Below are 12,411 nucleotides of genomic sequence, written 5' to 3' on the forward strand. Positions count from 1 at the left end.
ACACACACACACACACACACACTTCATCAGATACTACTTTTCTGCCACCAGAATCCCAGTGTCTATAAACATCCTAAGTACTGTAATATAAACATGGCAGTAACATAGAGGCATTTTCTAAGTCAATAAAGTGAATAATTGTATACCTAAGAGGGTTGAAATACCTTTCAAAGAATAAAGTAAGCCAAATAAAATGATACTTTTTGTTGTATTGAGACAAGGGCTCACGTAGCCCAGGCTGGCCTTGAACTCCTTATACAGCCGAGGACGACCTTAACCTTGTCCTTGATTCTCTTGCCTTCACCTCTCAAGTAGGATTATATAAGAGTGTGCTACTATGCCTGGAGTTTCAGGGAAATTCAGTAACAATTTGATTCTTGGATAAAAATATCCCACAGACATAACAACTGGGAAGTAACTCCCTCCAAAAAGGAACACTGATGGTATTTTAAAGCCATCCTTAGGAAAAACAAAGAAGTTAAACAGGCAAAAAACCCCTAAAACTAACCCTACATGTTACATGTAACTACATGTTACAGGCTGCTTGTGATGTACAGCTGAGATGACCAAGCCTGAAGAAAGCACCAGCAGATGTTTAAGTTGCATCAACCATCATCTTTAATGCCAGACAGGGCTGTTCTACGTAGAATGGCGGCAATGACAGTGAGGTAGATATGAGAGAGGCCATTTCAATTCTTCAAGACTACTGTTAGGTGGAGTTTAGTTAGTTCAAGTGTTTCATCTAAAAGCAAGTTTACTAGTTCATTCCTCGTCATCTGAGAGCTTTATGCCACACTCTTGTGAACGGGGGAGACACATGAAGCACTATAAAGTCAAGCTGTAAAAAATTACAATATCAACGAGAATCCCATAATTCTGGGGAACCAATAATTTGTTACCTGAAATTGATTTTAACTGAAAAAAAAAAAAAAAAGACAGCTATTTATTCCTTACTGAATTTTCTAGGAGTTCACATTCCACACTGTTGGAAAGCACACAAAGTGCTCCGAGGAGCATGGCTGTGCAGAAATGCCCCCTCAAGTCCTGGAAGTTGAAAAGATACATTGAACGACACTGACAATCACAGTCAGGGTCTCCACAGACTGGCGCACACACACAGACACACACACACACACACACAATCTCTCACACTCTCTCTTCCCCCCCACCCCGACACAGATTCAGTCTTCACCCTCACTGTAAGGCTGCGTTTGTAGGTTTTTTTTAAAGGCACCTCTCACTTTCTAGCTATTGCCTTCTCGATGACACATTTTGTCAAAAAGCTTGAATGTTCAATGGAAACAGTTCAGTTCTGAGAATGGAATTTTTCAATTCACATTTGAATAGCCAGGTTTTCTTACATTCAGATTTTAATAAACTAGAATGACAGTCTTTAAAACAAGCATGCTAGCCTATAATGAATATAGTATGTACAGTATTTAAACACTTGGAACTATATATTATACTGTAAAAGCAAACAGCACAACACTCGTCAGGCTCATCAACTTATGAGTATACTACCTCCCAAAGTGAAGACACAAACAGTAAAATGCACCCATGGTTTAGATAGATATATATCGTCTATATATTATATATATCCCTATAATATATATAATATATATTTATAAAATATACATACATTTTAGACATCTTTCAAATAAAGAATCATTATCTCCAAAAGAAATTTATAGCAAGAATACTGAAGGAATGGAAGTCAGATAAACAAATAATTTCTCACCAAGTTCATTATCAGTGAAACAGTTCAATCTCCCCCTTTTAGTTACAACTAAATGATTACAAAAGCTAAATACTTTGCATAACTAATTATCTGTTTAATGGCAAAAATTGGTAACTTTGTTCAATAGAAAAATACTGAAGGTCATTCCATCACTTATTTGTCTATGGTTTGAGTAGCAAATGAGCTCCAAGTGACAGCTGCATTTTGAGAAGTACTGTAAGCTCCCGGAGACACATCCACAGCACTGAAAATAAGGCAGGGACCTAACCTACCTGCTGATTTTCATATTATTCCAAAACAGCTCACTCAAAACATTTACAATCTGCTAAATAACCATGAAAGTATTTCAAGGGTTTTGAATCTTGAAACTGTTCATCTTGTGATTTTTCAATAGGATGGGGAAAGTCAAACACATGTCCATGCTACCATCCAGTTGGAAGACAGTTGGCTCATTTCTAGGTTGACAGCAAACAGGGCTAGTTTAGAAGGCTCTCTTTCTCCATGCAGTCTTCAATGGCACAAAACATACTTCCTAAACAACTTTCAACAGTTCTGTCATTTGTACTACACTTTGCTTATCTTAAGGTTGTGTCCCACCCACTAACAGGAAAACCTCAATTACGAGGCACAGAATGAACAGGGCAGACTCTCCTGGGTTCTGGAGTGTTGATGACAAGAGTAAGACATACACTGAAGACTGCAGTAACTGTGCTCAGCCATCATAAATATGCCACTTCTGACTGGAATCTTCTAATATTCTACAAATGTTAATAAATCCTTTTGTTCACTTTACAAAGTATGGAAGAGTTTACCTGTCACAGCATAAAACTCTATACATGAAAATGTGAGCTTTCCTTGGTAGTTATGTGTAACTCAATTCACTTGCATATACCAATGAATCTCTTAAGCCTGCTTGTTAACCAAAGCACAAAGATAAACTGTAGTTGTGCTAAATACTACAGCATGTCTATAGAGTAATCAGGGACGTTCAACCCGAGTCTTATAATGTAAGAAAAGTTTGCCTGCACTGGAGAATTCTAAAGATAGATGAGCAGAAATTTTTAAGAAGTCAATTATTAGCCACATCACCATTAGAATCCTACTTCAAAGAACAGTTCACCAGAAAAGCCACGGCTATGGCAATGGAATTAGTTTAATGGGTCATAATATCTATGGGTATAATATTTTTAAGACAGAGAGCCTATGATGGACACATTTTGGTAAAAAGGTGGAGATTAATTTGAATTTAGTATTTATAGTGGTCTCTGTCATTTAGGACAAAAGCAGAGAGGGTGTGAAGGGTGTGAAGACTGCCCTAGGTGTGTCAGTAGGATTCTGAGACTCCCAAAAGCTGACCACATTCAGCTCACAGATAAATGCGAGAGCTGGCATTTTAAGACATGGTTTTCTCTAGATAGAGTATTGATCAACTGTTCATTAAAACATTCCAATTAAACAATGGGGAGAGGGGAGAAGAAAGAACTTTGTAGACATCACGGGCACTAACATCTCCATCTAGATGTCTACAGAGTTCTTTCCCGAGACACTAGTAGAGGACTTTCTGGGGTGCACTACTCTACTAGGCGTGGCTGCAAAAGCAGCTGCCTGCGGTGACCACATGCTTTGGACTACATGACAGACCAGTTATAGACACTTCATGGTAAGCATCAGACAACATGACCATGAAAAGCAGGGAAGAACAGCAAGGCTCACTTGAACCAGTTATGTGGGTGTTGGGAAATGGATGCTAATAAATAGTTTCCCCCATTTTCAGAATCACTAGGAAGTAAGTTTATCAGTATGAAATGATCACGCTAGTACTATAAATGCCACATTAATGAGGTGAATTTTTAGACAAATTATAGAAATATGCCCTGTTTGCCCTTAAAAATAAACAGGATCTCAAANCTGGATGAGTTCAAACCTTTAGTAAAGCAGGNTCTATTACCCACTCTTGACTGTGAGTGCTTCACAGTTACACTTTAGAATGCTTCCACATCTACTTTCAAAACTGTAATACAATATAGAAATCTGCTTGCAAATTAAGTATTTGTTTAGCATTTCTGAATAGTAATACACTTAACATTATTGCATCGTTTCCTCCTAGCAGGTGAAATGTTTTGCCATGTGCTTTATGAGAACGGCTGAAAGGACAGCTGTGGTAGGAACTCACTTGAACACTGACTGGTCGTTCTGCACACTGGGGTTAGTGGAGCAGAAACAGCTGTACAACGGACTACCTAGTGTCTAGTAGATGTCTCCGGGTGGCAGGAAGTACAGTTAGGTTTCCACTCTACTCGTTCCCGGCGCTCAACTCTAATTATTCATGACAGCATGCCCTGTTTACTTAAAAGGGAGAAGAAGCTGACCCTGTCCCGCTCAGGCCTGCCTAGCGAATGACAACAACGTCAGAAACAAAAGTGCCTCTTTGGAGGGAAATCTCAAAGTTTCAGGCTCACAGGTTTGGCTGAGCTTGCAGCAACCTGAACAAACCTTAATTTTAGAAAACAGTATACGAATTGCAAAACTATACTTTAACAGAGTTCTCTGTGCTCCCTCAGCAGAACAAAAGGGCAGGGCGAGCTGATTCTTGCCCTGGTCTTCCGTATCTCTGTTGTGCAGTTGACTTTTATAAAGAGCTACAAGGTGAAGCTGCTGTGCCACATCATACAAAGACCTTAGCCAGGGCGTCAGCTCCAGCGCTGGCTATATAGCATTTGGAAGGGTGGAACGCTACATCATGGATCGATTCTTCAAATTTCTTCCGATGAGCTGTGAACTCCTGGATACATGTCTTACTTTCTAAATTCCATAAGCGTATTGAACAGTCATGACCTATTGCAAAAGAAAGGAAGGTGAAAGGAACGGTTACCTCANCATGAAGACGGTAAGGACAAACATATTATCCACAGCTAGTGTACTTACTGCCAGACATCAAGTAGAGGCCATTCGGGTCAACTGCCAGGCTTGTCACAGCTTCCAGGTGGGCCACCATCGAGTGGATCAGTTTGCCTTTGGAAAAAGAAATTGTTACTCTTTATTGATGACTTTCCTCAGCTTAATCATAGTTGGCAAACTTCCACCCTGCCCTGGTTTCCCTAGTCATCCCTGGCTGTGTACTTCATGGATGAACCTTTTCCACAGTTCAAATAGCACATCTCCCTGTCTTGCTTTTGGTCATGTTAATAACAAAAAATAAAAACAAGTTAAATTTCATATGAGACGGTCTTTTAAGCCACAACAAACTCAGTGAGTTTTACATGTTCACTAATTATGAGTTAGACATTACTAGTCTTCTTGAGCACCCTTTAGTTACAAACTACATGAGTGTCTGAGGACAGAAAGTTCAAATTCAAAGGGACAAAAGAAGAGAAAGAAAACATGGCCAGGGTTTTGGCAAAGTAACACAGAAAAGAATTATGAAGATTAAATTGCTAGCCACTAAANATGACAAGTGACTATATTTAAAAGGCAGACAGCCAGAGAAACATGGCTGCGCCCCCGAGTTCTTCCCACTTCAGCTCTTTGTGTACTTTACCATAGACTGCTGAAATGCAGTCCACTCAGAATTGGGAAAGCCCTGTGCCCTGCTCAGTTAGAACTCACATTTTACTATAACACACAAAAGATCAGAACATGAAAAACACACACAGAACAAATGACTAGAGGATTTTCACATACAACACTACATCAAGCTATGTAAGATTGAGCAACAGAGCACAGCTGTTTGATAACTGAACAACTTAAAGTAAAACCGATCACCGGCCTCTGCCTCCACAAATTTCTGTCAACACTCACGACTCATGGACTGTCACAGACCATTTCTATCAGCGCCTAGGTGTGAGGCTTTAGAATATACTCTCTGCTTACTATTAAGCTAAAAACCATCCCATACTGTATGGTACCGTCTGAGAAGACATAAGTGAAGTGAACAGAAGTGGCCTGCAGCGTGCTTCAGTGACTACTCCGTGAGTGTGGAGTGGCCATCAAGACCCACAACTAGCTTGCTTTTAGTAGGTGCTCATGGCTGCCTTGGGTTCTTGTTGCTGTGGGTGTTGCTTCAGCGCGATCCAGTCTCAGTAAGCTCTTACCTGTATTGTTATCGTAGAACTTGATGTGCCTGTCTTCNTGAGCGGTGATGCTGATTGGGAGGGTAGGATGACTGATAACTCTGTTTATTTGGCAGGAAGAACTGGATGCTAAAAAGGAAAAATTGAAAATCAATTCAAATTAGTCAAAGTATTTTTTTTTCAAACAAAGGCAGAAAAAAAACCCCAAAAAACCCAATTCAACTTTAGTCTGGTTGCAGTCAATTACCCTGTCTCTAGCTACAATGTTGTAAAATGAGTTACCTGAGCTAAACCACGAGTCACAGCCACAGGTAATGACAAGTCAGAAGTCCCTTTTCCACCCCGCTACACAGATACCATCTTACATTTGGCTTAGAGACACTGATGACATCACGTCTCCAGGTCTGCTCCTTAATAAAGTTCTAATAGCTGGGCATGGTGGTGCACAGGCAGGAGGATCTCTGTGAGTTCAAGAGCAGACTGGCTCATCTACACAGAGAGTNCCAGGCCAGCCAGACATTCAAAGTGAGACCCTGTCTCACAACAAAAACACACCGATCAAAAAAGTTCTATCATCATTTGAACGCGAGTCATCTTCACAGTTAAACCTCAGTTCCTTCTACATACAGAGCTCTATTCATATCGTTGTGATCAAAACACAGATACCATCGTTCCTTGTTCCTTCTTTGCAACTTAATAGGAAAAAATTCANCATCAGATTTTGAATTTTTAAGTAGCATCCTGACAATTGCTGTTGTGTACTTTTTAAGAATTTTCAAAGAAATGAATTACTATACCCTGTCTGTTATTTCCACACACAACAGAAAATGTCACCAGCCATATGGAAAAAGTTCTTCATGTGAAGTTTTTCTGTTGTTTGGTTGCTTAGCTTATATTGAAGTTAAAAAACCAAAGCAACTGTTTTAAAGTAAATGTGTTCTCGGGNGTGGGCACTACAACAGTTTATAACTCAAGCACTCTTTACAGTGACTGTGGCAGTTATACTTTTGATTAAGTTTAAAAATTAGTGCAGAGACTTTTGAAAACTGGTATACATACTTGAATCAACATTGGATTCTAATGTGAGAATTCGCTGCTGTGTTTCCATGTTAAAGATGCTTGTATATCCCTTGCTGAACGATGCTACCATATGGCTCGGGTCGCTGCTCACCAGATCCACAGAGGCAGGGATTCCCAGTTCTAAGTTTTAGAAATATTCAAAGAGAATGACAGTTTAAAGTCTACTTGACAAAGTGCTCAAAATGTAGCAAANCAAATCAAAATACGACCAACTTAGATAAATAATGCTTAACATTAAAACAAAAGTTACTTAGAATGGGGAACAAAACACCCATGGAAGGAGTTACAGAGACAAAGTTTGGAGCTGAGAGGAAAAGATGGGCTGAGGTGCAGCTCGGTAGTACCATACTTGCCCAGCATACAGTTAAGCATTCAAAGTCTAAAGGCAAGCCATAACAGCTCAAGGTATATATATATATATGTCCTTTGCTGAAGAATAAAGATATTTATTCTCTGTGGCTAGGAGCATAACACAATACTAGAATATTTGTCTAGCATGCAAATCACCACACAAATATAAAAAATATAAAAATATTATCAAGGACTAAATCTAGAACACATTCATACCAAAAACAGAGTGATAAAGCCAGTGTGGTAATATATGCCTTAAATGCAAGCACTTGGGAAGTTGAGGGCCAAGGATTATGAACCTGAGGTCAGCCTGGACTACACAATAAATTCAAGGTAAACAGGGGATATGCAGCAAGGCACTGCCTCAAGAAAACAAACAAGTAGAATAAACATAAAAATAAAGCCATCTTTTTCACTTGGTTCAACACCTAACTAAAGCAAGGTAATAATTCAAGACTACAACTGTAGCAGAAGATCTAGAACTAGACAAAAGTACTGAACCAAATGAACTGTCACAGAACCCAACACTAAAACACACGTGGAACACTACCACAGACCCANAGAAGGCTAACACGAGGCAGAACAGAGGCGAGGGAGGGCGCAGAGAGAATGATATCGCACATGCCACAGCCCAGGCTGCTAAGAATCACGAGCACTTGGGTTAGTTATTTCACATCTGTTAATAACAAACTCCTACCNGAAACCTAGCAATTCTGCGAGGTCTCTACTAGCCACAGTGAAAAACTATGAATGTTCATGATAAACTATTTGTAAAAGACCCATACTGGAACAATCTACCAAGGGAAGAAAAAGTCCCGCTCCAGGGTTCTGTTACTACAGGACTGCTGCTCGCCAGATGCACCAGAACAAATCCTTTCAGTATTTTCACTGAAAATAAGTTGTATCTCAGTTTTAAAAAATACAAACCCCATTTTCTCATCAAATGGTATGTTTTTAGGAATTATACATTCATTGAAATTTCAAGTTAAAATACAGTTGCTCCTTAAAAAAACAAACAAACAAACCCCAGAAATGTACACAATCAAGCGTTCACAGAATCGTTGTTTTAGAGTAGGATATTCAGACCTGGAACTTTTCATTCTGAAGGAGCGTACCTTGGTTATCATTAAATACACTCAGTGCTGGAGCAACCTCAGTTGTGTTCCATAAGCGAAGAGTGCCGTCTGCTGAGCAGGAGAGCAAGCGCTGGTGTGCCGCACTATAGGCCAGCCCCCACACCGCGTCTGTGTGGCCCAGCAGAGGGCCTCTTAGAACCGAAGGATCTGTCCAAAACAAGAGAGCACAAAACCGTGAAGGCATCTAGGCTCAAGGTTAAAAAACAAACAAACAAACAAACAAAAACAAACAGAGCATGAGGAGACAATATAATACAACCTTCCTGCTTTTCATTATCTTCTGGGATGCTGTCAGAATTACAATTTTGGAAGTATACAAATACATAGTTTGACTATTCGAAATTAGAATTAAGAAGCAGAACTTTGCTTGTAAAGAAAGCTCTATTGTAATGGCTCTTAAATAAAAGTAAGGAGAGAATTTTGTTTGCTGGTTTTATGTTTACTTCTCTTTGGTAGTAANACTGGTAGTACAATTAAAATATTTTTTAATAACAAAGATGACATGTTAAAAATCTGTATTAAAACTAAAGCAGCCAGGCTGGAGAGATGGCTCAGCAGTGAAGAGCACTCACTGCTCTTCTAGAGGTCCTGAGTTCAATTCCCAACAACCACATGGTGGCTCACAACCATCTGTAATGGGATCTGATGCCCTCTCCTGGTGTGTCTGAAGAGAGCAATAGTGTACTCAGATATATAAATTAAATAAATAAATAAATCTTTGAAAAAGAAAAAAAGAAAAAACCTAAAGCAGCCAATTTCTCAAGAGTTCTGCAGGAGAATTTATGGTAATATCTGGAGAGAGTATGACATGGATTCATGGCATGGGCATGGTAACACTGCTCTTAAAACCAAAGGGCCCATGCAAATCCATGCATCCACACATCCACACAGGTATGTGTTGACGGTAGAGAAGGCCATATAGAACTCAGCCTGGCCTAGAACTCATTAAACAGACTGGCTAGTCTAAATTCACAGCACGTCTCCTGCTTCTCCCTGTCAAGTTCTGGGAGTTGAGGCCTACACTNCAAACCTAGCCAAAAGGTCACTCCTTAACCTTTGAGACCCTTTATAATAAATATTTCTGAAGGCTTGGACTTTAAAACTAATTAGCTTTTTCTATTTTCCGCTAACAACTGACCAAGAGAATAATGCCAATATTCACCTTCAGCGCTGTTTGTCAAGAACAGTACTGAAATATGACTACATATGAGTTACAGTGTTTCAAGTACTAGGCAGACGTCTAACAAAGCAGAAGAAAGCAAGCGTTAACCAAACCAGTACTTCCGTCCAGTAAGACTGCAGAGGNGAACTCTATCTCAAGAACAGCATGGTTTTTACGTTTTGCACTCCATGCCTAACTGATTCCTACATTTACGGGAGTCCTTTGAAATGAGGGAATAAAGACAAGCTTCTCTTTACTAATTTTTAAAATATCTAATTTTACCCCTACTATAGAAACATCGTTTCAGACCTCTGGTGAGCCACGCACACACGTACCATAAGCATCGTAGGGATCGACGTTGGGATTGGTGGTGCTCCAGCTCTGGATCAGACCATCAGTTCCCCCGCTGTAGCACTGCTCACCATTGCTACTCATGACCACACACAGCACCGGACCTCTGCAACACCAACACACACGCGTGTGGTAACGAAACTGTTATCACAGACATTAATTCTACAAGAGAGCTTACAAGCATTTAGAATGTTTAACTATTCAAATGTCTTTCTACTCTCCCGCTTGTAACAATGAATAAAAACACTATTGGGGTACTATTTATTTTTCTTTCTTTGCTACACTAGAAGTTAGTAAATTATGGCCTTGAGGCTAAAGTCACCTAGCAGGCCTCGTACAGTCTTTAAGCTAAGAATGCTCTTTATACTTTTAAACCTAAAATAATAGCACATACAACAAAACTAAGAATATTCAAGAATATTAGCTCTTAGTTCAATCTCCAGCAAAAACCAAACCAAACCAAAAGCCAAAAGAAGACCAAAAAAGTTCAACTAACAGTATATGGCCTGCTAAACCTGGAAAAATTATTTACTTTCCTACCCTTTATATAAAAAGATATCAATTTGTATGACACATCAAGTGAAGACATGCCCATTATATGCAAATAGAAGCAAGAAAATATGTTTTTCTATTACTATAGAAAAACTCTTGGTTAAAAATATAAGTGGCATGTGTGTGAGCATGTGTCCTTAAGGAGGCTACCTAGGCCTCATGCCTGATGGGCAAGACTTCTACTTTCAACAACATCCCCAGACGTCCAGTAATTTTCATGTAGGCTATGTTAAGGGAAGGAAAAAAAATGTGAGAACTCCTTTTAAAAATTATTTTGCTTATTAATTGTGTACGTGTGTGTTATCTATGTGTGGCTGCCCAAAGACCTGAAGAGCGCTGTCAGATCACTAGGAGCTGGAGTTACAAGCTGTTGTGAACCCCTTCACATGGGTGCTGGGAACCAAACTCCAGTTTTCTGAGAAGCAGCACACACCCTTAATTGCTGAAGCATCTTTGAAGTCCCAATGCTAGCATTTTTAACAAACCTAAACGCTTTGATTTCAGCTTAGAATGTGCACATACCAGGATCCNTACTGGCATTTATCTCATCTGCCAGGTTCTTTGACATTTATGAAAAAAGCCCAACACTAACAAAAAAAAAATTAAATTACATACGTGAAAGAATGTATGATATTTCAATTAAAACTGTGTCATAAAGATGTTGGCTTAAGATAAAAACTAACCAAAACCAAAACCAAAACCAAAGCAAAGCAAACCACCGCATACTTACTTGTGAGCCCTGAATGTATAGATGGGCTCCACATCTAGAGAAGTACTCCTAAATTGGAGAAAGAAGACAAGTGTAAACACTCCACACTTCAGCAGTGAATGGCGTGACTAACTGGGTCATAGCACCACAGGCAGAAATAGACTTAAGAAAGGCCCTCAGCCTCAGGATACAGAGGCTCACCTAATGCCAACTACACCTTAGTGGCATCAACAAACTACCACCCCAGTGCAACACCGCGAACACAGCCTTCTTACATTGCTATAATTCATACACTAGTGGAGAGCGTCACTCCCAAGAGAAAACATGGGCTGCTAAGGTAATTTCAGAACGTGATTTCCAGATATATCATTAACTAACTAACTCAGNAAGATTTNATTATTTCAGAACTTCAGATTATCCTATATTTAAAGTAAAGCAGAAAGTCTAGATAGCATCAACTATTCAACATTGAAAAATGAGAATCTAAATATCAAAAACAGTCAAGGCCAGAACTACGCACACGGCAAATGGTGCTTTTACCTTCCCCGNGTTTTCATGAAGGTTAGTACGTCTATGCTTGAACNTGTAGACCTGTAGATTTCCTACATCATGGGACAGAGATCTGTAGGTGTACTTCTCTGTCCTCATGTCACTCAGAAGCTTAAAGGTAACCAGGGTACTGATATTTACATGTGCAGATATTTTTACTAATTTGTTTTGTTCTTTACCAAAATCATACATTTAACATTTAGCGTCGTCATGTGACTGGGCTGCAGCCAGAGCTGGCATGCTGTGAGCTGAGAATCAGAAAGGCAGAGGCACAGCACCCGAAGGGAATGACCTCTGCTGACCCCATCCAGTGCTCAGGCTGCACCCAGCACTGTCCTGCATGGCACACAGAACCGATGCTACTGGAGTCTTTTAAAGAGGGCAGCGGATTTCTTCTACATGTAGTACACCTTCTGCGATGTCCTGCAGCACAGTGCACTGTACCCTTGTGCCTGTCACAGCAAAAGGATCCCTGCTGGTGGGCGCTGGTTCTGATGNCGGATGGACCAATGAAGGGTGAGCTCCGGAATGACCTAGTCAAGTAGACCTGGTCTACCTCGGGGGCTAATGAAACACTTTAAAGGAACTCATGCCTGCTGTCACGCAGACAGCACCAAGCCAAGACAGAACACCTAAACATGCACACCAGCGTCCTCCGGGTCAGACAACCGGTTAGTGTGGGAAACTCGCTGTCAGCACAGAAAAGTACCTAA

General features: G+C 40.0%; 1 protein-coding gene across 1 annotated transcript in view; it reads right to left on the reverse strand.

Annotated features, from left to right (window-relative positions):
- Positions 1 to 6: 6 nt before the first annotated feature.
- Positions 7 to 12,411, reverse strand: part of Strn (striatin) — an 85,175-nt gene continuing 72,770 nt past the window's right edge. Inside the window, exons 12-19 of the mRNA XM_029470915.1 lie at positions 11,690 to 11,809; positions 11,171 to 11,277; positions 9,873 to 9,994; positions 8,355 to 8,522; positions 6,868 to 7,008; positions 5,830 to 5,937; positions 4,664 to 4,750; positions 7 to 4,573 (exon numbers count right to left, since the gene is read on the reverse strand). Of these exons, the coding sequence (XP_029326775.1) occupies positions 4,404 to 4,573; positions 4,664 to 4,750; positions 5,830 to 5,937; positions 6,868 to 7,008; positions 8,355 to 8,522; positions 9,873 to 9,994; positions 11,171 to 11,277; positions 11,690 to 11,809 (1,023 nt within the window). The 3' untranslated portion in view covers positions 7 to 4,403. The remainder of the gene's footprint in view (positions 4,574 to 4,663; positions 4,751 to 5,829; positions 5,938 to 6,867; positions 7,009 to 8,354; positions 8,523 to 9,872; positions 9,995 to 11,170; positions 11,278 to 11,689; positions 11,810 to 12,411) is intronic.

Source organism: Mus caroli, chromosome 17 (genome assembly GCF_900094665.2).
Source record: "Mus caroli chromosome 17, CAROLI_EIJ_v1.1, whole genome shotgun sequence".
Classification (NCBI taxonomy): domain Eukaryota; kingdom Metazoa; phylum Chordata; class Mammalia; order Rodentia; family Muridae; genus Mus; species Mus caroli.